Raw genomic sequence first — 26,707 nt, 5'->3', positions numbered from 1 at the left:
AAAACCCCTGGGTCAAGAGTGGGCTTTTTAAGAAGGGGTTTAATTACAGCTACTTTAAAGGACTGTGGTACATATCCTGATAATAAAGAAAGATTAATCATATCTAGTAAAGAAGTGCCAATTAAGGGTATGACTTCTTTAAGCAGCCTAGTTGGGATGGGGTCTAACAGACAGGTTGATGGCTTCGATGTAGAAATTATTGAAGTTAACTGATGAAGATCGATAGCAGAAAAACTGACTAAATATATATCTGAGTTTACATTATTTAAAGTTCCCGAACTTGGAGAGCCACTGATAACTGTTGATGGCAGTTGGTGATTAATTTAATCAGTAATAATTTTATTATAAAAGAAGCTCATGAAGTCATTGCTACTTAAGTTTATGGGGATATGTGGCTTCATAGAGCAAATGAAATTCTGTAATTAATTGTAATAATTTCCCTCACACAGTTACTTCAGAAATTCACTTAACTACAGTTCTTGAGTAAATGTAAATGTGCAACCACTATGTTGGGATCCCAAGAGAGAGAAAAAATATATTTCCTTTACACAAAGGCAAAAAGTGTAACAGATGTTATGGCTGCTCCGGCTCTGTTTGGCTTTGAAGACACACAGATTGTGTCACTGTTTAGTCTGAATCCAACGGCCAGAACCACAGGCAGACAGGTGAGCGATTGTGTATGTGTCCCTTTGTGCGTAAGATGTTACTGTGTTATACAGTAACCCAGGTTTCCAGTACAAGCCTGATTTACTAGTAGTTTTGTTGTGTTAAAAAGACATGATCTTCATTCTAGTAAATTTCATTATGGTTCAAAGATTTCAGGCTATATACCGGACTTTTTAAACACTAATTTTCAGTCAACTCTAGCCTTTAGAAGCCAATACTGTGGATATACTGAATGTATAGATAGATGCCTCTCCATGCATTCTACCTATCTTCCCTATACAACAAAGACTTTGAAAAGGCATACTATTTTGAATGTGTAGGATATTACACTGAGATATTTATACTATGCAACAGGATGGCTTTATTATATCTAGCAGTACAGTCTTACTTACAGTAAGATAAAAATAACAGGATTGTGTGATTCAGTGACTCATTCATACAGAACAGAAACTCTCCCTCACATACACACTGGATTTTATGTACACACACTTCATGTGTGATGGCTGGTGATTGCTACAGGCACCAGCTCCTAAACCAACACACACACACACACACACACACACACACACACACACACACACACACACACACACACACACACACACCATGCCGCTCCCACACTCGCACATGCACATGCTAATCCTGCAGGGCATGGGCGAATTTAGGGCAAGCCTGATTAGTAGTGCTACTGCTTATCACCCAGAGCCAGAGAGAGAGGGGGAGAGAGAGAGAGCGAGAGAGAGAGGGGGTTGGGGGACATGGAGGTGGGAGAGAAATTAGGGAAGTGGAAAAGGTGGTGGGAGGTTGGAAATTGGGAGAGGGGGGTGAGAGAATTGAAGGTATAACAAAGGAATTTATTTTTTAGTCTCAATATTATTTTATTCAGCTAAGATCATCCAAATATAAACACACACCCCAGGAAGAGGAAATAATAAAAAGACACAGAAGAAGAAGAGTAACGGAGCATTAAGTGATGGAGTGGGCAACCAGCCACTGCAACCTTGGACCTCCTCGTCCTTCTCCACACAAACCTGCTGCCCTTCGTCCTTATATCTGTCCCTGTGTCCTTGTATCATTCACTTTGTGACACTTATTTCCTCCCTCCTACATTTTCTCCTCTCTTCCCAGCTTTTATACTTTGTAATCCTCCACTTCCCTCAGGACCTCAGGCAGTGTGTGTGTGTGTGTGTGTGTGTGTGTGTGTGTGTGTGTGTGTGTGTGTGTGTGTGTGTGTGTGTGTGTGTGTGTGTGTGTGTGTGTGTGTGTGTGTGTGTGTGTGTGTGTGTGTCTGCTCCCAGTAAAGCAGAACCTCAAAGGAGAGGCCAGGGTTGTGTGTCAGGGTCATTTGGTGTTTTTGATGTCTTCACCTCTGAGTGGAGAGGAGGAAGGCCAGATATGCACTACAAAGTAGGTAACACATTCTAATAATTTATATATATATATAATATAATATAAGCTATTTTAAATAAAGGGTTTATGAGCTGTAACTAAAGACTTTATTAATATATAACAACTAAATAGATCATTTATTATCCATTAATAAAATCAACTTAGGGGTTGCTAGGTTGTAAAAGAAAATCCATCTGCCTTGTGTTTATTCTCCCCTGCACTTTCTTTGTCTTTATCTCTTTAATTTCATCAAGAAGAATGCTCCAGTGGACTGAAATCCTGACAATGTATCCAAATCCTTTATTATTAACATATTAACTTTTAGAACTGCATCGCTTATTAGAAAGTTACAAGTGTATTATTACTTAATACAAACGATAAGCAGCTGCCAAGAAGATTTTTCACACCCTGAAAACCCAAACCTTTTTTTCTAGTACATATATAAAGCAAACAATAAACAAAGCCATTAGTCACAAATACTAGAGCGTCTTATGAGAAAGTGGTACCATAAAGTCTATCATAATGTAAATAAAACTTTTCCACAAGTGTAGCATCATTTGATTTGACCCTCAAGTGTTTAATTCACTTTTAATGGTCCTGTTTTCTCAAATTACTTTTTTTTGGTGAGAAATCAGCTCAGTCACGCACACAATGACACTCCACTCTAATCGGACAAACTGGTTTTTCATTTAGAAATTCATTTCAGGGCAAAATTGGTTTTACATTTTATTAAAGTGGCCATAAAAGGTTTTACAAACTATTACATTTGACTTGATGAAATTTGCAGACACACTGGCACACAGGCAATCCTTTAGTGTGGCTCTAATAAATCTAACTCAAAGGAAAAAAAATAAGCTGTTAGAAGGACCTTGATACAAGACTATAGTGTGTATGAGTGCTCAGCTGGGAGTTAAGCGCGACCTTGTTGTTCTTTATGGCAGGTTTGTTTTGTATGCTGTCATATTTTGGTTATATTACATTATGTAGAGTTTAGCCGTGACATTGGTGCGTCTCATCTCTCATCTTATGGTCTAATGCTGCTCCTACGCAGTTTAGATTTCAGGAATTTGTATGCAATCTTAAAGACAGATTGGCTACTGCAAATTCCGTTTGCAGTATGTCTCTTTGGGTATTTCTCCCTGTTGCCTGATTAAAAGTAAATCCAACCACGGCAGCAAACACGTCAGTGAAATTTACTTTTCAACTTCAAGTGTGTCCTTACATATAACAGTGCCACACAGATGTTACGTTTTAGCCTTTGTAGCATTCAGCTGCATTTGTATGTAGTGACTGATGCTAACAGGAGCTAAATGAGTCTCTGTAGATCTAACGAGCACCCAGCTTTGATGCTTTGAGGCTTTTGTGAGGCCCGTTTATTGACTGAAAAAAGGGCTGGAATTGACCATGACCACTACAAGAGGAGGCTTGTCTTTCTCTTTTCATTTACTCCCTCTTGATGTCATGCACACACGTGATCAATGAGACTTTGTGGTGTTATGTCAAGCCAAGGTTAGAGAAGAAGTCTAGAGGAAGTTATCTTGTCAAAACAACAGATGCAGGCCAAGATATTTATCTTTTATTTTTTGTTTTCAATTCACATTCTGAAACACACTCTGGCTCCCTCTCTCTCGTACTTTAACACACTCTAGAAACCGCTCTTGAGACAGGATATGCCTGAATAGCTGACTTCTGTCATCAATCAAAGCAAAGACAATGAGCCACTTAGGAACAATATGAAGGGGTTAACCAAACATTACACACACACACACTTAGTAACAATTTTCATTGTCTGGGTGCTGGAACGGACATTTTATTTTTTTGGTTGTAAATCATATTCAAATTAAGCTACTGTTTATAATAAAACAGCAGACAGAAAACATTCAGTGGTGAAGAAGTTAATTTAATTCTCTAAGCATTATAATATGGAGCCATTTTAACTGATTATGCCTATGATGCACTTGTTCAGAGCGCTGGATGTGCACATCCTCAAAAGTTATTGCTACTCGTGCCCGTGAACAGTAGGGGCAGTGTATCTGGATGTAAAGTAAGCTCGGCTGCAGAGTGCATCTGCCACTTTTTCTGCCATGACCTCAACATAAACAAAATATTGCAACCTGCTTCTGTCTTGCCATGCTTTGTTATGTTTGTCATGTTGTTTTGTCCAGGGTGATGATTCAGCTTTTACCTGCTACCTAGTGCCTAGCTTCAAGGTTCAAGTGTGCATGGAGGTGTGCAAACACTGATGGATGTTCAGCCATGTTTTTTGGCAGAATAATGGTAGACTTTATATGAAATATAGTACACAAAGAAGAAGGGAGACAGTCTAGAGCTAAAAGTAATTGCCAAGGGGATATGCTTGTTCACTTGAAATACTAAAACAATCTTGGCAACCTCAGCCCTGATTATCTTTTTAGAATTGATGTTCTATTTTAAAAACCACAGTTAAGCTTTACACCTGTGTATAAATAACAGGAGGGTTGTCTCACTTTGGATGATGCTTGTTGTCTGCCGTCACTCATAATGCATGCTGAAGTGTTAGGGGAGCCCGCTAATGGGTTTTCTGTCTAATGGGACACTCTGCCAAAAGCTGGTATATTCCTTTAACCTGTGGAGTGCATCTGTTTGACTGCTGCTGAACAATTCAGAGGAAACCACAGCTGGAAAATGGCATTGAGCTGAGTGGATGATAGCGCTATAAATGTGCGTTTCTGCAGAGTGTGGGACTGTGTTGATCATGCAGCTGTGTCCTGTCTCACCGTAGGGGCTGAGAGAGAGAGAGTGTGTGTGTGTGTGTGTGTGTGTGCGTGTGTGTTAAGAGACTGTGGGGGCTGGAGCATGTGTGTGCCTCTCTGCATCTCTTCTCTCCATCCCGTCAGTTTTGATTGACAGATGAAGGAGGGAGGTGTATAATTTATCACTTCCTGGTTGGTCCAATCCCACAATGCCCTGCAGCCAGAGACCAGGGTTGGTCCCCAAGAGCAAAAGCCAGTTTATTAAACCCTTAATGGACACGCCACACACACTCAGACACACACACACACACACACACACACACACACACACACACACACACACACACACACACACACACACACATTCACAGAGAGACTCTGTTGGTCTCTCTCCCTGGCTGCCTTTCAGTCATGTTTAATGTATAATGAATGAATGATTCATGGCAGGGGAGAGGATTTTGTATTTTAGGACTACTTATTCATTTATACTCACACCAGTCGCTTTTTAAAATATATCCTGTGTGTGTGATTTCTTTTTTCAGCATGTATAAGGTCGGCAGGTTTACCACAGAGATCATTTGAATAATTTTTAATGTGAAGTTCCCCATTTTCACTTTAATAACCAGTGCTCTATTTAAAATTTGTATTTATCCAGGGATTACTGTGTCTGGGATGACTTCTCTTTTACACAGCAACACCTGGCTTCATACTCGTACTTAAAGCTGCCCTGATCAATATTTTACATTAAAAAGTGATCAATTTAATATGTGTAATGGGAAAAGAGACTCATGTAGTGACTCATAACCCAAACCTGCAGTTCCCCTCCTCCTCAACATTAGTGTTTTGTTTCACCGCTCTCATGAACCTCTTTTTTACAGCAGGTGGCAGTTTTCAGTGAAACAGCTCTGATGAACTGATAACGCTTTACCTGTCTAGCACCAAACAGCAGACCGACAATGTTAGCAACGAGCTAGTAAACATGGTGGAGCATGTAGCAGATGTTTTCCACAGGAGTTGGTGGAGAGTGAAACAGAGCTAAAAATAATTTAGTTAATTTAGTAGAAGGCACTTCCACTGTAACTCTCTGTCACCATCATATTTACTTTACTCCATAGCACAGTTCATAGATAAAAAAATGATATACACAAAAACCTGGCCTGATGTTCTTTCTGTCTTTTTGATAATGTTACTACTGCACATCTCCACATACACACATCACACATGAATGGGCACAGTATGCGCACGCCACAAAGACACACAGGCAGGAGGTGATATTTGATACATGGTGAGCTGCAGGCTCCCACTGTCAAAGAGGAGGCATTTACCCAACCTGCAGAACGTCCTCTCTTCCCGTGTGGCACATGTCAAATCAAATCTATTCATAAAATGCTTCTAACAAACAGCTACATATGTGATCATGTAGGTAAAAGGCAAGCAGGAGATAATAAAAAAAACAAGAAACTGCATGTTCCAAATCTTTCTGAGGCCTTTTTTTTAGCGTGTGCCTGGATGTGCAGGGTTAGAGGTGTGTGTGTGCCACTGTGTGTGGGAAGGGCAGATGGTGTAGCTCTAGGAATCATCTCTCTACATTAGGGTACACAGCAGGTGGTGGCCCTGTGTGCATGTGTGCACGTGTGTGTGCATATACGTATGTGTGTGCCTTCATGTCCTACACAGCCGGCGTGGACCAGTGTACAAGGACATCTCTGCAGACCTTGCCTTTGGCCTGTGTCACTAACGCTCATGTCTGCTTTGCCCTGTGTGTGTGTGACCAGCGGAAGGGCACAGGCTGTAAAGTGAGTTTGAAGAAGTGATCTCTTTTGGAGATATGAGGCTGCGGGGTGGCGAAAGAATGGATGGATGACAGAGCAGATGAAGAGGGGTGCCAAAGAAGACAACACAAGTATGAAAAAGAAGAAAAGAATGGGGCTGAGAGGTCTCTGTTTTTGTTGCCTCACTTCTTGTCTCCTTCAGCAGTTGAAGTCCTCTTTGACTGACAGATTTAGGAAGGAAGTGTTTATTTTATTAGCTCAGGGTGTAAAACAAAAAAACGGAGACACTTCACGTATCAGATCAGCAGCTTCAGTATACTTGAGGAACAGTTAAACCAAAGTGTGTGTTTGTGTGTGAGCGCGTTTACTTCTGTCTGTCGTATGCATCTGCTTTGACAGACTGCATTCTCTCTCCTCACATTGGCCCTTCAAGAAGTGCGGGCACTCTGGAAGCAAATCAGAGTGCTGCTCACTATTTGACTGCCTGGAGGGTTTTAGTCGAACAGATGGCTTCTTAGTGAATGAGAGATGACATTCATGTGAAATGTTACGGGACCCAGACACAGACTGACTGGATGAGGGAGTCTGGATGGAGGCAGGGCCAGAGAAAATGTCTGTGATTCAGTTACAGGCAGATGTCAGTGTGTTGGGATCTTTCTTCTTTTTTTCTTTTTTTTCTTTTTCACAGAACAACACAGACAGGCTCTAAGTGGAAAACCATGTCAACGCCGAGAGCCATTTATCAGAATATACTGACATGGTACTTTGAGTCCCATCCACCATAAGGTGGAAAGGAGGAAATCTTTTTATTAGACAGCGGCCAAATTGGGGCTCATGTTCCTCAAACAATATTCTCCTTCATGCCATTTAGGAAATATATCAAGTTCTAATTGTAATTATTAAGTAGCTTTCTTTATTTTAACATTTGTCTTGATGAAGGTGAAAGAATTAATGTTGCTTTCATCTTGTTTGTACTTACATCAAACTGCTGCTCCTCTCTGCTTTGCTTTTGAAAACACTCCTCTATTAATGTGCTACATCGTCACCTCCTCGCCTTTACCTGCAGAATAATACAGGGTGTGTGCACGAGTGCTTTTGTTCTCGCCTTTATTCTACCATTTCCTGAATTCCTATATTCAGGTGAATCTAAAAAGCCCATTGTAGGGGAGGAATGCAGTTTGTTCCCCTATCTACTGTTTACAGGCTTATTTATCTATTTGACGTGAGCGCTTTAAGTGGAGGCGAGAGTGTGTGAGGCTGTGTGTTTATAGGGGATGATACGGCTACTTACGAGATAAAGATTAAAACATCTTAACCCTTGAAATAAAAAAGAAAGCAGCCCTCCTCTTCGAAATTAGTAGAAGCGACATAATGTGTCCTATAACATATACCACCAACTTATCAAGTGCTTATTGCGAACATGTTAGCTAAAAGTCAGCACATGTCCAAAAGACTCATAGCTGCATGAACATCCCATTGGAGTTTGATTTCTGCCTGTCTTACAAACCCCATTTTAAGTCTATTTTGCTCATCATAATGTCTTTTTGTCTATTGTTTTGTACATAAATACATAAGATGACCACTGACCTTTATACCTAATATTGGCCTGGCTGACTTTAGTTGTCAGTTTTACAGCCATGTGCCATCTGATTGTGCTGTAATATACAAAATAATGATGAATTCAACTTAATTAAAATTACATGTGTTAATGTTTCCGTGTGTGCATCTGTTTGTGTTTGCACAAACATGGGTGTAGCCTTTGTTATTGTCATTGTCATGTCATGTTTCATTAATTGTTTGATTGTGCAGATGTACTGAGTGATGTTTAATGAGTAATATGTAATCTATTCTTTTGCTCTCCTGGTTTGTTTAAGGGTTACATTAACATCACAGGCTTTAATCATTCTCTAATCCATCCACCGATGGGTTAATCTGTGGTACAATGAGTTCCTTTCCTTGTGTGTGTGTGTGTGTGTGTGTGTGTGTGTGTGTGTGTGTGTGTGTGTGTGTGTGTGTGTGTGTGTGTGTGTGTGTGTGTGTGTGTGTGTGTGTGTGTGTGTGTGTGTGTGTGTGTGTGTTTGATTGGGATGTAGTACGGTCTCTGGTTCCACCTTCACTGGAAATGAGACTGTCAGTTCTCTCTCTGGACATTTTTGGCCTTTTTCATGAAGGCCAACAAAGGTCAGCGCTGTAGGACTTGTTAAATCCTCACACACACACACACACACACAGAGACAGGGGGTAGACTGTGTACACAAAAAAACACACTCTCTCACCAGCACTCCAAAGAAGTTCAGTACACAGCTGTGATCTTTCCTCCCAGCAGCTGGGACCTGAACACACACATATTCACACACACTCATATGCTTTGTCCTGTAAAGTAGGAGGAAGAGAACAAACAAGAGCTGGGACACAATTCAAAAGCTTTTTGGATTTGATTCATATGAAAGTTTTGATTAAAAAGACAAATATAGCTGAGATTACACACATCTAAAAGATGAATTAATTATTTATCATATGTAATGCATAATTTAGTTTATTGTATTTCTCCTCCGCAGTGGATTTGACTCAATTAATATATGTAGCAAACATTTAAACAGAGGCAAATAGATAGTAATCCAGAAGGATGTTTGGGGAATGATGGAAACAGCAGAAACAGATTGGAGTTGATGTTTGTCACAAAAACAGAGAAAAAAACAGTGAACACTGAGGGAGATTAAAGGAGTCAATCTGGAGCTGTCTGATTGTATGAGAGGGCAGGGTGAAACAAGGGTTACTCATCTCTCACCCTCCCATTCTCACCCCTCCATCCCACATCTGTTTATCTCTTTAAACCTCTTTCTGGGAATATTGTGATTGACTGATCTGCACCCGACAACCATTTATTCTAACATTTACACGGGTAAAGGAGGCACTGAACATATTTATGTTTGGATCTCCGAGTGCATCTTTTAGAATCGTTGTTGGTTGACTGATAGCAGCACTAACCTCTCTCAAATCTTGAAAATCTCACCCCCTTTCTCTCTCCCCTTCGGTCCACAGACACCATTCTTATTCGAGAGGAGTTCAGCAATGTGGCCAACTTCAGCACCTTCCTACTGGACCATTCATCGGGCATGCTGTTCCTGGGTGCAAGGGATGCCATACTGGCTGTGGACACCAACAAACTGAAGCAACGACCAAAAAAGGTAGAAAGAGTGAGTGTGTGTTGAGTGAATGGTCGTCATATTTCTCACATAATGTTATTCATTTCTCCATCGTGTACACTAAATATGAAGCCAGCAGTTGGTTAGCTTAATTAATGAGCCAGCTAAGCTAACTGGCCGTGGCGTCCTAATTAACGTACAGACATGAGAGAGGTATCGATTCTCTCGTCTAAGTCTTGACAAGAAAGTGAATAAGCATATTCCCCAAGAACTCCAACTATCTCAATATTTCTTGATAGTGGTGATTTATCACTGGCAAAATAGCCAAATGAGTAAGTTCAAGACTGCGCCTTTGGATTTATGAAATTTCCACCTACTTTCTCTCCCTGTCACAAGGATAAAATACTGAATTATGAGCACATTTCTATAAAAATTGCTCCACAGTTTACTGTGATGTTCTGGATTTCTATTTGTAACCACAAAATATGAACCTAATTGACTTTAGGACTGGATTAAACTCTCTGGGTGATTAATTGTAAATGCATCTTACTGTTGAGCTAATACACGTTAATATATAAATATTTAAAAAAAGAACAGGAACCGTGCTGTGATGAGACTAAACGCTGACTACTTATCAGTTACAGTGACAATAACTGCTCCAATTCTCTCTGTCTCCCTTTGCTTTTGTTCCAGATTGTTTGGGATGTGCCGGTGGAGAAGAGGAAGTCTTGTGTTGCAAAGGGAAAGACAGAGGTGAGAGCTCTCTCTCTCTCTGTGTGTGTGTGTGTGGGGATTTACAGTGACTCACAGTATCTACAGTAGCTGTGTCTTCCATTAACCCTGTTGTACTGATGCTGTAAAGAAACATCCAGGAATATCCTGGAAAGTACAACAACCACTAAAATGAACAGGTTGTTTGGTTCAATAGTGCCTAGATGATGTATTTTGTACCATTTAAATGTCCTGAAACTACACTGAACCACTATAATATTTCAAGTCTCATTAATCTCCTATTGAATCAAGTTTTACTTCTTCCAATGTTTGAGATTTTGTCATTGAATACTCACTTATTTATACGTGTTTCTGTTATTATCTCATTTGATAAGGGACTAGGAGGAATTCAGATGTGATAAAAAAAGATATAAAATCTCAATGTTAGTATAGTAGTGTTCCCATCTTATTTTAAGTATAATTTATTGGATTGAAATTACAGACAACTGAAATGCATGTTTTCATGGGCCTATATTTTGTTCTTGTGTGTGTGTGTGTGTGTGTGTGTGTGTGTGTGTGTGTGTGTGTGTGTGTGTGTGTGTGTGTGTGTGTGTGTGTGTGTGTGTGTGTGTGTGTGTGTGTGTCACAACCCCGTGCTGTTACTGTAGGCATGGGAAGTTCTGGGATTTATGCCAAGACCTCATCAGCGGTTGGTGTGTGTGTGTGTGTGGAGACAGAAAGAGAGTAAGAGAGGGTGTATGTGAAGTCACAGATGTCCGGTAACTGTCTATGGAAACTGATTAAATAGAGCATACTGTACACTCAAGCTGTACTTCTCATTATGCTTCAACTACAATAGGAAATCAACTGAACAGTGAACTAACTGCACGCTGGAGCATTTTTGAGTAATGTCTCATTGATTCATTGGTTTTTACAGTTTACCGGGCAGTACCACGACAGCATCATAACATAGGGTCGGGGGTTTACTCAATGACCTGAATATGCTAAAAACTTGCCTGAAAATGCCTTTATCCAGCAAAATTAGGTCAAATCAATAGATAAACAAAGCTAATGGAGGGTCAGTGTGTTACTATAACAGAAAGGAAGTGCAATTAGTTTTGACCCATTTTTTTCTTCTGTTTTCCAATGTAAGGCGATAAAGAGGTGAAAGACTGATAAAGGCAGGAAAGAAAGGGGTTAGGGTTTTTTTCTGAGAAAACATTGATTACAAGATTACAAGTGTGACTCACTTGGATTTGGAAGAAGGAGAGAGGGAAGGAAACAGGAAGAGGACGAATGATGGTAGTGAGCAAGGAAGGATGAGGAACATTATTAAACTGAGAGAGAAGAAATTATTATATTAGAGAGACAAGACACTAAACCCAACAAGAAACTACCTTGAAGTTGACCTAGAGTGTGTGTGTGTGTGTGTGTGTGTGTGTGTGTGTGTGTGTGTGTGTGTGTGTGTGTGTGTGTGTGTGTGTGTGTGTGTGTGTGTGTGTGTGTGTGTGTGTGTGTGTGTGTGTGAATCATGCAAAAACTACAGACTCAGAAGGACAAATCAGGGCGAGTTAGCAGGGTTACACAATACTCTGCTGCTATCAGCAGGATGTTACTAAGCTACTGAGTTTAATGTCAACATTGCATTGATCATAAAGCAGAACAAAACGTGTATCAGACTAAAAATGTAGGTTAACACCTTTCTATTGAGCTCAACAAATCATTCGGTTTCCTCTTGAGGAAAATATCATGCTCAAATGCTCCCCAGCTAGTTTCTAATGGTCTGTCTGCCATGTGGTGTGAGACAGTTAGGGTACAGTGGTTTATCTGTGCTGAAAACAGCCACCTGCTGCAGATAGCAGTGAGAGTCAAAAACAACAGTAGGCTAAATTGCAGGCCCAAAAACCAAAAAAAATGGGCTGAAATACTTTGTTAAAATGAACATTATTATTATTACTATTATTATTATTAACAGATTATAGCAGCAAACCTTTATTTTTGACAATAAAACACATAGAGATCTACTTAGTAACAACCCTCTTCGTGGAAAACAGGAAGGTTTTTAGAAGAAAGAGCAAATATAGTGAAGACTACAAGGACAGAAAGAAGGTTCAGAGCATGAGGAGAAGAGAAGAACTTTCTGCCATTACCACACACACACACACACACACACACACACACACACACTCTTGTGATTCTCTGTAATTATTGCAAAATTGCTCTTAATATGAATAAGTGTGAGTTAGTATGGAAGCTTTTAGGTGTTTTGGTGGCAGGACTTTTCATTTCCACAGTGAGCTCTAAAGTCACGGAAGCTTTTAACATGAAGCTGCATAATAATAATTATAATCTCCAACACACTCACATAGAATAGAGTAAAATAGAATTGAATTGAACAGAATAGAGCCATTCGATTCACCCCATGCCAGATAGTGAATGAAGCTTGTTAGTATGAATGAGGTTAATTTGGACCAATGAAATAGCTAATCCCCAGCTGATCCCATTGTTCAGCCTGAGCTCTCTTTCCCTCTCTCTGGCTCTCTGTCCGTCTCACGTGGAGCTGGAGCAGTGTGAGGGCTGGTGGTGGTGTGGTGGTGGTGGGGGCTGATTTGGGTGACATGATCTGGGCATCAGAGAGGATCAGGTCCCTGGGGCGAAGGTGACTCAGGCCTGGAGCTCATCCAGGATGGCACGCAAAGATACACACACACACACACACACACACACACACACACACACACACACACACACACACAAGCTAACAAAAAAATCACCTGCGTCATGGTTTCATGGTAACTGGGGAGGGACAGTAGGGGTGTTTTTCCACAACAGCTATGGATTTAATATTCATCTGTAAAGAGAGGGGAGCTCAACAAATATATCATCCAAGACACAGACAAAGGAGCACATAATAAGTGTGCTTATTGTGCATTATTTATGCATTAAATGTGTGGTTTTCAGTTGCAGCTTGCATGCCTGTGTTAGTCTGAGTTAGTATGGATGATCTCTGCTGGCAGCAATGGGGGTCTCAAGTGTCTGTCCCAGCAGTGGGGGTCTCCAATTTCCAATCAGAATCATGGATACCCCAGCTGTTCTCTCCATCCTTTCTCCTAAAGCTCAGTGTGGTTGATAGGGGACCGCTTCTGTTCATGGACTGTTCTGTTGTTGGTTTGTTGGACCAGTCATGGTCAAAACAGACATGACTTTGGTTCTAAAACTAAATAAAATATCTAATAAATAAACTGAAATAATAAATATCTACTTTATAAAATGTGTCACACCTACTTTGATAAATTGGTTGCAGCAAGCTTGTTCTGAAAGCTATAATACATACAAAGATATAAATTATCTTCAGAGTTGTTTGATATTTATGCAGTCACCTACTGTATATATTTGAATAACAATTTAAATAAGTAATGCGGTTATATATTTTAGACATGTTTTTATGGTAACTGAAAGTAAACCTTCTCTTTCACATATATAAAATGTTTCATAATGCTGAAACTGAGCCATATTGTTGATAATCTAATGCAAAATGTAATAAGTGAATACATATACATTAAACATGTTTTACTCAAAATTTCTTAAATTGAACCTGAATCTAAAAACACTTTCGGCTTTATTTCTGACTGTTTGTCTCCCCCTGCAGGTCGACTGTAACAATTACATCCGCCTGCTGAAGTTTCTGGCTGACGGACGCATCTATGTGTGTGGCACCTACGCCTTCGACCCCCAGTGTGCCTTCCTGGTCAGTTAGTGTGTGTGTGTGTGTGTGCGTGTGTGTATGTCGGTGTGTGTGTGTGAGGACATCCTCCTGTTCTGCATGTACATGTCTGCATGTATGAATTTATATTTGAGTGAGACATTATAGGGCAGATCTATGCCTGAGGATCTTATCATCTGTCACATCTCTACACACACACAGCTGCAGCACACTATAATTCCAAACCGTTGTGTGTTTGCTCGCATGCGTGTCCCCGTATATTTGTATCTGTGTGTGTTTGCACCTACAGCATGTGCATTAAGAGCTGCAAATGAATCTCTGTGACAAGTTCCCACACTCATTCACACCCAAGTCCTCCACCAAAGGGACAGGCAGAAGGGTGCACACACACACACACACACACACACACACACACACACACACACACACACACACACACACACACAACATGCTGTTATCCTACTACTGCTGCAAATGTATTCACATTCAAACTTTTTAGTCTTTTTCAGACTCCACTCACCCACTTTTCCTCAGTAATTATTAGACGTTTGGTGCCAGTCAAACAACAAAAGCTTTTAGATTTAGTCGTTATGAGAGTGACATTTTCCAGAAGGTAGTTTGAGCACTAAAGTCACTAAAGCTTTTAGCATAAAAGAGCATAATTAGAGTCAATTATAGTGACATTTTAAGCAGACAACCTGTAGAGATCAAATTGTGTTTTCATTTTTTTCCACTTTAATTAATTTAGAGGATAATAAAACACCAGACAGCTGTGTAAAAAGAATAATCTACATAATTATCATTATTCATATGACAATTCAGTGCTGCCTTTGTAGTTCTAACTTCTCATTTGCTGTCGTCCCCCAGGAGCGCTCCTCCTTCACCCTGGAGAGAACCGAGGATGGAGGGGTGAAGATGGAGACGGGGAAGGGCAAGTGTCCCTTTGAGCCCAGTCAGCACTACACAGCTGTTATGGCAGGTGGGACAGTACCGAGTGTTTGACTAACTGACTGATTCATCTACTAATTTGTTTGTAGTCTGGTTGATCAGGATATGGGTCTAGACTAGTCTAGTGTAGTGGAAGGTTATTTTTAGGTTCTTTTCATATTTTACTGTGCATTATTTCAATAAAACTCACTTCATTCTCTCTCTTTTGTCTAGGTGGTACCCTATACACAGCAGCAACCAGTAACTTCCTGGGAACGCTGTTTGACATCTCCCGGGCAACAGGCGCTGAGCAGGAGCGCATTCGAACTGAACGATCCATCAACTGGCTGAGCGGTGAGACACATGGCACGCTTGCATAATGTTGACATGCACATGCACAGACACAAACACACTTCCACTTTAAATTACCTTGATCATGCTTTCCCACAGGAAAAAGTCAAATTGTGCGTTTGTCTTCCTCAGACCCAGAGTTTGTGAGCTCAGCCTTCATAGAGCAGTCTGCAGACAGCAACCCATCAGGAGACGACGACAAAATCTACTTTTTCTTCACTGAGGTGGCCAAAGAATATGACCTCTACACCAAAGTCAAAGTGCCCAGGGTGGCACGAGTCTGCAAGGTATCCCAGTGTCTTGACTGAATGATTGACTGACTGATTGATCGCCTCGTATGAATTCACTGTGAGGCTTAATCGTTCTCTCCCTGTCCGTGCAGTCTGATGTGGGAGGGATGAAGACTCTGCAGCGACGTTGGACCACCTTCCTCAAGGCTGAGCTTGTGTGTGAGGACAAACCAAGCGGTCAGCGCTACAACATTCTAACTGATGTTTTCACCACACAACACACACCAGGCGACCCCAGCAGCACACACTTCTACGGACTGTTCACCTCCCAGTGGTAAGCAAAGGAAACCAGAGCTGCTCTCTCTCCAAACAAGCTATCCTGTAGGGTTTATTTCAAGGATGGTATGGAACTTAACTCAAATAAAATGTTAATCATTCTTTTTCTTCTTTTTAGGGAGCGTGAAGAGGTATCAGCAGTGTGTGTTTTCAGTCTGTCTGACATCAGCAAAGTAATGGACGGTCCCTTTAAAGAGCTGAAGAAGACCTGTGAGAACTGGATCAACCCTGAACCTGTCCCCACACCCAGGCCTGGCCAGGTACTAAACTCTACAACTACAGAACTGCTGCATATGCACCTCTACTTTACACAATTTCATTACATTCTACTCCCTTAATATTAATGACTCGGACATTACTTATTTTTTGTCCTTCTCTCCACATCTTTTAGTGTTTGAACAACGCTTTGAAGGCAGAGGGGTTCGAGTCCTCCCTGAAACTTCCCGACAAGGTGTTGACATTTGTGAGGGACCACCCACTGATGGAGAACAGTGTCATGGCAGCACCCCTGCTGGTCCGGAAAGGAATCACATACACAAAGCTGGCTGTTACACAGACTGGCACTGGAGAGGAGAAGAAAGGAGCAGTGCTGCACCTTGGAACAGGTGAGGGGAGCTGGAGGCTTGGATAACCAGAGAGAAAATGTGAAGAGATAAACTCAAACTGGCAGTCAAAAGTTGACTTTTTGATAAAAGATGAGATTCTTTGTTCACCATGTGTTTCTGTGTGTTGCAGACCGTGGGGAGCTCCACCGGGTGGCAGTAGTGGGCCAGAATGCCACCTTATTGCAGGAGATTCCTCTGTTCACCTCACAGGAGCCAGTCAACAATATATTACTGCACCAGGTAGAGCATTTAGAAATTTTTTCACACACATATGTTGTGCATGATGTGCATATATTGATCCGCAGTGCTCAGAAATATCTGTCACACTGCTCTGTGTTTCTGTAATGGTTCCCTGTGTTTCCAGGGCTGGGCTCTGGTGGGCAGCCCTCTGTCTCTGGCTCGTGTCCAGGCTGAAGGCTGCACTCTGTATCCCAGCTGTGAGGTGTGTGCCAGAGCCAGAGGCCTGGGCTGTGTGTGGATCCCAGAGGAAGGAGCCTGCAGATCCACAACAGCAGAGTGAGTACTACAGGAATATCACAATGAACTGGAAGACTTCCAAAAATGAAAAGCAAAGGCAGACAGCGGCAGTATTGTGTTAGAAAAAGGTTTAGTTATGTGTAAAAACTGACCCATTTTTCTTCATAGCATGTTCATTAGTCATTTTGTTTCAAACCTTTGACCAAGATTCTCCTTGCACCAACGCACATTTATCTAGTAATGCAGTAAGTAAGCAATATAGTAATGTAAGAAACACCTCTGTTTTCTGCTACATTTAACAATAGGCAATTGTCAGTCACATCATACGGTTTAAACCACTGCTAATAAAATATATTTAAACAATCATATATGAAAAGTAAATCATCAACTATCAAAAACCCATCATCAGTTATCAGTATGAAGTGTAACCAGCAGCAAAATAAAGAGATCAATAATTGTTTGCATTCTCTGTGTATAATTCACTTAATCAGTTATCAAAATTGTAACTGATTAACCATATGTTGATAGAATAATCAATTCACTAAAGAAATATTTAAAGAGCAGGCACCAAGGAAAGATCTCTGTTCCAACTAAAACTTTCATGCAAAAATGTGACTCCATTTTGTGTGTGTGTCCAGGCCTGGTCCAGGTGATATGATTGATGACGCCTTGAAAAAGTGTGAGACAGGAGAAGGTAAGTGTATCTAATTTTTAGATCACAGACTATCCAAATGTCAAATCCTTTATTGATTTCAAACCTGTGTAATATGATTTCAAACGAAACAAAAAATCACACTTTAACTTACATTCTCTATGTATATGTGTGTTTCTCTCCTAACTCTCTACCGTCTCCTCGCTCGTTGTCTCCTGCAGGGCGCTGCACCCCATCCATCAGGGAGCTGCGAGTTTCCATGGGTCTGCGCCTCTTGTTGCCATGTGTCCAGCTGTCTCCCAGGCCCTGTAGCTGGGAGCATCCTCCACACAGACTCACCAGGCAGCACCACTCTGACCTGGAGGTGACTGTCACAGAGGACAGCCTTGGAAAATACATCTGCACATGCCAGGTACACAGGCCAAACATATGTCCGCTACATATGTGATTTAAAAAAGGGGGAAAATGTGGCCTTTGTCAGATTATTCCTTAGCAGCAGAAAAACTCACACTCACAGATCAAACAACTCTCTCTTCTTCTCTGTCATGTCACTCTACTCCAGGAGGCGGGACCAGGTATCAGAGACCCCACCCCCTGCCTTAGAGCAGCCTATCAGCTCACACTAGAAGGCCCCAGTGCTGGTGGAGCAGTGGCGGCAGCAGGGGGACGACATGTCCTGGCCATCTACATCCTTGTCTTCTGCGGGGGTGTACTGTTTGGTGTGTTTATCTACTTCGTGACCCGTAGGCGCAGCCTTAGCCGGCAGGGCCACCACCTGCCAGATAATTCGCTGTCATCAGAGAAGGGGCGGGACTTATTGGGATCCTCGGCCACCCCACAGTCCCCTAGCAGTGCCAGCCTGCTGTCCGAGGGATTCAGATTGACGGAAAAACGTAACGGCACGGCGACCACAACTACGTCTACAACGCTCCTCAGCAACCTGGGTAATGGTGGTCACCATGGCAACAGCTACAGCGGCACCCTGATCCACAGCAACCCCAGCAATGGCCATGGGAATTCCTTGTATGCCAACTGCAACACAAGTAGCAGCGGGCTGAAGTTCGCCTCTGAAATTTTAGCTGCAGACATGCTGGATGGAAGGACTGGGGAGAGGGAGAGGGGGAGACCCGAGGGGGTAGAGAGGGAGTCAGGGGAAGGGGATGAGGTGGATGAGGGGCTGGGGGATGGGGGAGGGGACGGGATGAAAGGACTGGAGGAGGAGTTGGCCAGCTTTCCCATGTTTAAATCACCAGCACCACTGGCTAAATGTGAAGAAAGTTCAATATGAAAAGGTGATATGAATGCTCTATTGATTGCACCATTTTGCATCCTCTAAATAAACTGAATGCTACTTGGAGAAATGCAAAATGGCTACTGCCAAATGCCTTTGAATGGGAGCTGTGGAATGACGAGAGACTACAGAGATATATGAGAAATATATAAGTTTATTTCTAAGCATGTGAGAGAGTTGTGGAAAGAATGGTGAGATAGAAAACATATTCCAGTGTTGTGACAACCACAGCGAAATACATGTGTCAGATGTAAATATAAAATGTAAATATAAGCTGAACCTGACTGTGGACATGGAGCTGAGCGTGATATCACGCAATGTTACAAAAAAATCAAAGATGAAATGTCTACATGTGTGGACATGGAAAAGCCATAATGTCTTTCTCCTTAACTTCTGTTGTTGTTTGCTCTCTCGTTCTCTTCTCCTGATGGCACTGCAAAAGAAAAGTGCACTTTGAATCTCTCAGCACGTCTCTCTGTCTCTCTATTTCTATTCCTCTCTCTGACACATCACTCCAATCCCAGGCCCTGATGGGTCCAAAGGCACCAAAGGACTGCTGAGCCATAGACTTCCCAGTTGGACTGCACCAGTTCTGGGCTTCAAACAGAGAGATGTCACTGTCAGAGACTAAAGAACCATAAATTCACTGCAGAGCCCTCAGACGGGCTACAGTGACCGTGACGGGCTGTCCCTGCCTACACTGCCGCAGACGTCAAGAGGATGATGGGGTTGAAGGTCGCCTGTCAGATTTTTGTCAGTGTGGAAAGTTAAAGATGCACAGCAGATTTAAGGTGACTGACTGCTGCCCAGATCTGTCACTGTTCACATTCACAGTTACTGAGACAGAAGATAAATGACTTTCAAAAAGTTGTGAAATTCATTTTAGCCTCATCAAATGGACCTTGCCAGACACAAAGCCACCATCACCTTGTTTTATGAGTGTGGATTTCAACATAACAATGTATTGTTTTTGTCATGTTGTTTTGTAATAAAGCCTAAAAAAGTTGCTATTACCCGGGTATCACTGTTGCCATACTTTATTTTGAAAATCTGAATGTTAGTGAAGTTTAAAGATTTGAAACAAATGGTGCAGTGTGCTAATTTCTGCAAATCCGGCAACTTGCAAGTGTGTGTGAAGTTATCTGTGGCTGTAAGTGAGGTTTTGTACCTTTTAAGATATGAAATATATAGTCTATCTTCGACTTAACAGCTGCCACAGTTGACATTTTGGAAATACCCTTTGTTGCCAAGAATTCGAAGAGAAGATGGATACCACCTTGTACTGTACAACTGGCCACAGTCAGCAGCAAGTTATCTTCGCTAAGCTTACAGATTAAAAAACGTTTACCTCAAAGATTAGGAACAGGTGGAAACAGCTAGCCTGGCTCTGTTCAAACATAAAACATTTACAGAGTTTATGCCATGCTTAGCCAATAGGCTGCTGTAGCATTATATGCCACAGGGGGTTTATCAGAACTTTTTCACTGAACAGCTGCACTGTGCTGCAATAGAGGACACTGACATGAGCTGTAAGAGTGAACCAAAACAGTGAAATTGCAGGCCATAAAACCAAAACAATTAGCTAAAAGAAGCTAAAGGGGAATTGCAAAGTTGAGTTATAATTCTCTTTGGGTTGGTCACTGTGACATTTATTTACATTGTTAAGAAACATCTGAAAACAGGTAAAGAAGTACAGAAAATACAGACATTTACTTAGAACCTTGATAACCTCATTTTGTTTTTCATTTATTTGATGCTTTTAGCCAACAGATTTCAGTGGTGTAGAGTAGAAAATGTAAGAATGTGCAAAATTAGTAAACAAATGCATGAACAGAACCATTATGTAATGACAATGCTTATAATTCCTGTATCAGAGAATGCAAAACATTTGCAATTTCCTTTGTGATTTGTGAGGGTTTGCTCAGAGGTAAATATTGTGGTTTCTATGCCCATTGACTGCATAGGGACAAGTGAAGTTGTCCAAATCATCATTTCATCTCAATCAGCAAGCAATTCCATTGGCTTTCTGTAGCCAAAAAGCCTAAAGTCCCCTTCATAGAGCTTGTACAGCTTCCTCCTGTCCTCTAGGGGCACTGTTCTGAACCAGTTCAACACAGAATCCGGGGAAGTCATGTTTTCATAGGAAGGAGGGAAGTTGATGACGTCCTTCAGATGTAAGGTCTTCAGAAGCTGCTCAGCATCATCCTGAAGAGTCTCCTGATGGCCAACAAAATCATACCTGAGAAGTAAAACAAACCAATGTGAAACTCCAGCTGCAACGAGCATAGTCTTGTATTAACATTGAATTAATTGGTCATTTCCGGATGTTGAAGGGACATTCCAGCCATTTTATACATCAAGATCAGTTTACTATTACTACTACTACTAATCCTTTTTTTCCATTTCCATTTATTTTTGTTGTTTAAAGACTGAGATAAAAAAAATTTGAACTATTATTTGTAGATTGGTAATATCTCTGCAGGTCAATAACCCCTCCACATGACCTTTACAGCTAATAAAAACTGCCTTACTGTATGTGGCAGGGGTGGCACAGGCGGTGCATCTGCCTCCAGTGGGGTTCAAGGGGCTCTCGCTTCTCTGTCAGCGGGTCCAACAGGTACTGAATAAAGTTGTAAAACGAGGGGCGTACGCCGGATGCGAACGCCTCATCCACTGTCTGTGGTGGGTCAGGCTGGTTGCCATACTGACGCAGAATGTACCGGGCATAGTTCTTATAGTAGTACTCATTGTGCCGCTGGAACTTGTCTCGATAGGCGGAGATGAGGCGGACAAATGGGTCCCGCACAAACAGGAACTTGGTGTAGTGCTTCAGCTTTGCCTGTAGTCAACAAATATGCATCAACCCCCTGTCACACTAACCCTGTTCTGATTCAATCCACTAATCATGGGACTAATATATGTTCTAACTACTTCAGAAACAAAGGTGGGCACACTTTCAGTTAATAACTTCACTAAACTGACCTTCATCTCTATTCTTGGGAAGCTGTTTAGCAGAGTGTACTTGCTGTGCATGTGGACCAAGTCACCAGGTATGGACATGGGGTCATGATATGGCTCGCTCTGGTTCAGGACAAACATAACCCTTTTCCAGTTGGTACACGCCACCTGTAGATAAGAACAAGTTAAAAGGTTTAAGGCTATGCTTATGTGATGCTGGGGTCATTCCCAGGGTGTTCCCAGGGTCCTGTGTTGCCCAGCTCCAGGGTTAAGCTTAGGATAAGGGAGTTAGGGAACTTAATATTCTTGGAACATAGATGCGGTAACATAAACATGCTCACACTGATATTCGCCATCTTAGTTTAGCGTCTAATTAACAATTAACTCAATGTAAAACTGAGGGGAATGTCATTAGTCTATTTTGGAGCTGAAAATGGGACTATGGTTAGTGGTTGTGCAGTGCAGATTACAGATTTGTGAGATGTACTCAAATGAACTAAATGTGATGGATTTAGATGAGAATCCAATCAAATAAGTACTGTTTAGGCCTGAAATGCTCATTAGAAGTCTTTAGTTACTGGGGGTGTGTTGTGTGTGTTTACGTCTGTATCACCTTGGGAATGTAACAGTAAATGATGCCATGTTTGTCATCCACAATGAGGTTCTCCAGCTCTTTGTCACTCATGTCTTCTACGGTGCGCTTCCCCTCAGAAAATGCCTCTTTGTCACCATCACACATTTCTCTTAGCAGCTGCTTTCTCAGTTCATGTAGATGATGGATCTTCTCCGCTGTGATAAGAAGAATAAGAATATGTGTTGTAACTTGCTAAAATCATTAATGCTAAATAAATATTGCTTTAGGTTCGCCTTTGTTTCGAGGAGATGACGGGGAGAGGTGAAAGCCAGAGGGCAAATATTTATTCTTTTTTCTGCTTCTTTATTTTTTAGAGTTAGCTTTTAATCCAAAAGTAATCAGGGGTGAGGTCAAAGATCCGTCATCTACTAATCCACTTTCTAATTCCAAAACCATTTCACATGCAGTGGAGCACATAAAACAAGCAAAACATTATTTAAACAAACTGCTTTTGTTCCAGGACCAGGATGCACAGCAGGAACAGTACGAAATTGAAACAAACAAACACACATAGACATATTTTACCTCTTTTTTCTTTTGACATGTCCCATTGGTGAGAGGTCAATATGATGAGAAACATGGATCCCACAAATCCAAGGAGCAGTAGCAATCCTCTGCATGTTGTCATGGCAGCTAGAGATACACAATGTGTCAGCATTTGTCAATGAACCAGAAACAATAAAAGTACACTGAATGTACAGGGTTTGAAGGACACTCAAGTGATTAAGGGTAAAATCCAGTATCCCTTATTTATTTTCCGACTTAATTACGGTATATATCAGTCACAAAGATAAAAGCTCTACCAACATATTGGACTGTGTAAAAAATATTTTGTAATAACACAAAATCCATAACTAAATCAAAGTTGAATTTCTTCAAATTAAGTCACAACTAAATAAATCAAACAAAATCTATAAGTAGATTAGGCATTAAGCATTATTTTGATGCTCCTGTACAGTAGTTTTATTGCAGCCTAAATATCACAAGTAATCACTCACCTTGCTGTTCTCTGATAGATCTTCTGATTCCCTGAGAGAAAACTGCTCATCAGCAGCTCAGACTACAGAAACATGTCCTGATACTGTTTGCGTCCTACTAAGAGTTCACTGTGAGGAAGTAAGCAGAGCAAACTCTGTAGTGGAGAGGATAAAACAAATATGAACATATTAGTGGAGAGGTGCAGCAGCCAATATTGACTCTGCGACATCCTCAACCAACTGTATTCTGCCACAACTTCTTGACAAGTGATTCGTCACATAAAAGTCTTGACAAATTCAAAGTGATTTTAAAAATTAAATAATGTAAGTGGTCTCTTCACTACATGGTAATGCAAGGTCAAATGAAGAATATTTCGTGTTATTGTTTCGTTAAGGCTGTTCAAATTGCTCTACATCATGATTCAAAATGGCAATCAAAAAGATCTCATTATCAGATCGGATCAATTAGATGGATAACAGAGGATTTGCGACCGATATTCAAGGTTCCCAAAGGATAAATCCTAATGAGTTTAGTGATTCCCTGACTGACGTCGGGCACCACCTGCAGCTCAAAGTGCTCGCCTATTCAATAAAATATCACAACATCTACTTGATTGATTGGCACCAAATTTGAAAGAGACGTATGAGGTTACCAGATGGTGAATGCTACTGACTTGTCATCCACCGAGATGGACAACAGAGCGGCACAGGAAGTAAGTAAGTAAGTAAGTAAAGCTTTATTTATATAGCACCTTTTTGACACAGAGATCCAAAGTGTTTTACAAACAACAAATAGACATAAGGGTATAGTCATACACAATCACACAAACATAGGTAGCATGTAAAAACAAACATAAGGGAGATAAAACAAAAGGGATGGATGAATTAAAAGAGAGATGACAGATGAAAAAACAAACAAGGAGGAGATCTATAAAAACATAGACATATAAAGAATAGACGCTGCATCGACCGCTACTCCCTATTGGCGCTGACGAGCCGTGGGGCCGCCATCTTGGACCGGTCATCCGCGCCACTCAGTGTAATCTGTTTGGGAGGCGCAATGAAATGTGTTAATCAATCATAACTCTGAATTCTAAACTGATTTTCACACGTTTTTTGTGAGACTGTTTCGAGGCTGTTCTATACCAGGCAGATGCGCATTCTCATCAAAACAGCAGGAAATGTACTTATTCCAGCATTAACAGCAAATATAGCTAACCAAAAAGTTTCACAACAGAATACAAAAGAGTGACAACCATGAGTGACTAGAACAAAACCTGGATAACAAATGCGGAGGGGAAGGAAGTGGAAATGCCTCTATACACTCTCATCTTGCTTTTCAGACTTGTATAACAAAGCAGAGGGAGAATAAAATGTAATGTAAATGTAAATTCTCAAGTTAACACAAGAACATGACACATCCCCGCCACAAACCATATTTACACATGTACAAAGTTGCTCATGAGAGTTTTAGATGAGCTAAAACCCCTGAAAGAGGACTGTTTTGCAGAGCTTCTTCCTCGTGCTCCCTTTCTGCAGGTCAAGAAAGGTGAGTTTGGCAATGTGGTGCAGCCTTATCTCAAGAAACACAGACACAACCAGTGACAACAAGTTGGAATGATGGTTGTCGATGCCAAACTGTGTCTCCTCAACGTGTTCCCCAAGCAGGAAAACATCCTCCGTTCCAATCTCCTCCTGGACAATGTGCATGACTGTCGACACCTTTGGAGCTTGCTTTGATGAAGCTTGGCGAATCACCCTCTCTGCAGCTCTCAGCACCTTATATATTATAATAATAATAATAATAATAATAATAATACATTATATTTATATAGCGCTTTACACAGTGCTCAAAGACACTTTACAGAACAGAGAAAATAAGAACAAAGAACAAAGCAACTTTAATATACAAAGATTAAAAGATTAAAAAAAACAAGATAATAAAATCAAACCTTCACTGTGCCTTGTGATGGAATCACTAGGCCGCCGTTGTTTTTCAGGGATAGAAGGTGGTAGCTCTCGTCAAATGATGATGGTACAGCATCTCTGACCAAGCTCGCATGGCACACATCACAGGACAGCTTTCGCAGAATCTGCCGGACTACAAATCCTGCTATGTAGACGAGGGCATTTTCCACCAGACAACCAAACCAAGTGGGAAGATAACTGTGGTCACACACAACGGCCGAAATGTTGGCGAATGGAGATGGATGCTCTTCAGCAGTTTCAGCAGAGGACATCTCTGCAAACGATCAATAAAGTATTCCTTTTTCTCATTGTTGGCTTGATCACCAGCAGTTGATGCTTTTGTTTTTTATTTAAATATCTTACATAACTTTTGGTTGGATTGCCATAAAATTGCATGTAATTCACGGTTGCCAGGGGATAATATGTAAAACCTTTAATCCATGGACCTTTCATCTAGGGCTATACACACTGATTCATTCAACAATGTTTCTAGCAAAACCTACCACTTATAGCAACATTCATAAGTTGAGAGACAAATTTATTTCCAGCTGTCCTGAATTCAACAGCCTTTTAAGAGTTACTGCCCTCATCTCGTTAAAGCAAGGATGTAATTTCTTTGGGAACATGCGGGTAATGGAGTTAATGTATATGCCTTATTCCTGACAGCAAAAAAACAAACCTCTCCCTCCTCCTGCACTTCAAACACTCCAACTGTCTAGGGGAGATTATTCTCCACTGGGAGTTTGTCACTTGTTTGTAGCCTTTTCTGTTTGACATTTCCTGTCAACTGTCCCATGCAAGTTTTTCCTTCTAGTTGCACCTTTAATACAAACATTTTTTTCTTATAAACAAGTAAATGATGTCTTTCCACACAAAACTTGTTTCCTCTATTTAAGGTGCGAACCAGAAGTAGGCAGGTTTTTTTTTTCTTCCAGAAATCAGTGTTTATATTGTGTCTGCCAAAGTCTCTTAGAATGTTAGATGCTTTCCTTTGAGTTGAGTTGATGTGTAGTTATCATAATGCAACAGGAATGGTTTGTGTGTTTCTTCTGCAGTCTCTGATTTATAAGAGGCATTGTGATAATTTACTCATGAATAGCACAGCAGCAGCACCCACCATGAATGTCTGCAAAATGTGATGTTGTTTCATCTGGCAGATGT

General features: G+C 41.1%; 2 protein-coding genes across 2 annotated transcripts in view; one reads left to right on the top strand and one right to left on the bottom strand.

Annotated features, from left to right (window-relative positions):
- The window catches only part of sema4f (sema domain, immunoglobulin domain (Ig), transmembrane domain (TM) and short cytoplasmic domain, (semaphorin) 4F), a 59,051-nt gene extending 39,029 nt beyond the window's left edge, over window positions 1-20,022 (top strand). The window contains exons 2-15 of the mRNA XM_051428499.1: window positions 9,602-9,747; window positions 10,399-10,458; window positions 14,066-14,164; window positions 15,008-15,119; window positions 15,302-15,421; window positions 15,551-15,705; window positions 15,801-15,982; window positions 16,103-16,244; window positions 16,376-16,589; window positions 16,720-16,829; window positions 16,954-17,105; window positions 17,705-17,760; window positions 17,940-18,130; window positions 18,281-20,022. Of these exons, the coding sequence (XP_051284459.1) occupies window positions 9,602-9,747; window positions 10,399-10,458; window positions 14,066-14,164; window positions 15,008-15,119; window positions 15,302-15,421; window positions 15,551-15,705; window positions 15,801-15,982; window positions 16,103-16,244; window positions 16,376-16,589; window positions 16,720-16,829; window positions 16,954-17,105; window positions 17,705-17,760; window positions 17,940-18,130; window positions 18,281-19,006 (2,465 nt within the window). The 3' untranslated portion in view covers window positions 19,007-20,022. The remainder of the gene's footprint in view (window positions 1-9,601; window positions 9,748-10,398; window positions 10,459-14,065; window positions 14,165-15,007; window positions 15,120-15,301; window positions 15,422-15,550; window positions 15,706-15,800; window positions 15,983-16,102; window positions 16,245-16,375; window positions 16,590-16,719; window positions 16,830-16,953; window positions 17,106-17,704; window positions 17,761-17,939; window positions 18,131-18,280) is intronic.
- Window positions 20,023-20,620: 598 nt separating this feature from the next.
- LOC127379197 (carbohydrate sulfotransferase 12) lies at window positions 20,621-25,844 on the bottom strand. The gene is made up of 6 exons (XM_051428502.1): window positions 23,600-25,844; window positions 23,127-23,234; window positions 22,581-22,756; window positions 21,992-22,135; window positions 21,541-21,848; window positions 20,621-21,248 (listed from the first exon to the last, which is right to left on the bottom strand). The coding sequence occupies exons 2-6, from the start codon at window positions 23,227-23,229 to the stop codon at window positions 21,008-21,010; spliced, it is 972 nt and encodes a 323-aa protein (XP_051284462.1). The 5' UTR covers window positions 23,230-23,234; window positions 23,600-25,844; the 3' UTR covers window positions 20,621-21,007.
- Window positions 25,845-26,707: the final 863 nt, after the last annotated feature.

Source organism: Dicentrarchus labrax, unplaced genomic scaffold (assembly GCF_905237075.1).
Source record: "Dicentrarchus labrax unplaced genomic scaffold, dlabrax2021, whole genome shotgun sequence".
NCBI classification, from domain to species: Eukaryota; Metazoa; Chordata; class Actinopteri; family Moronidae; genus Dicentrarchus; species Dicentrarchus labrax.
This window is presented reverse-complemented; position numbering and strand designations above follow the sequence as displayed.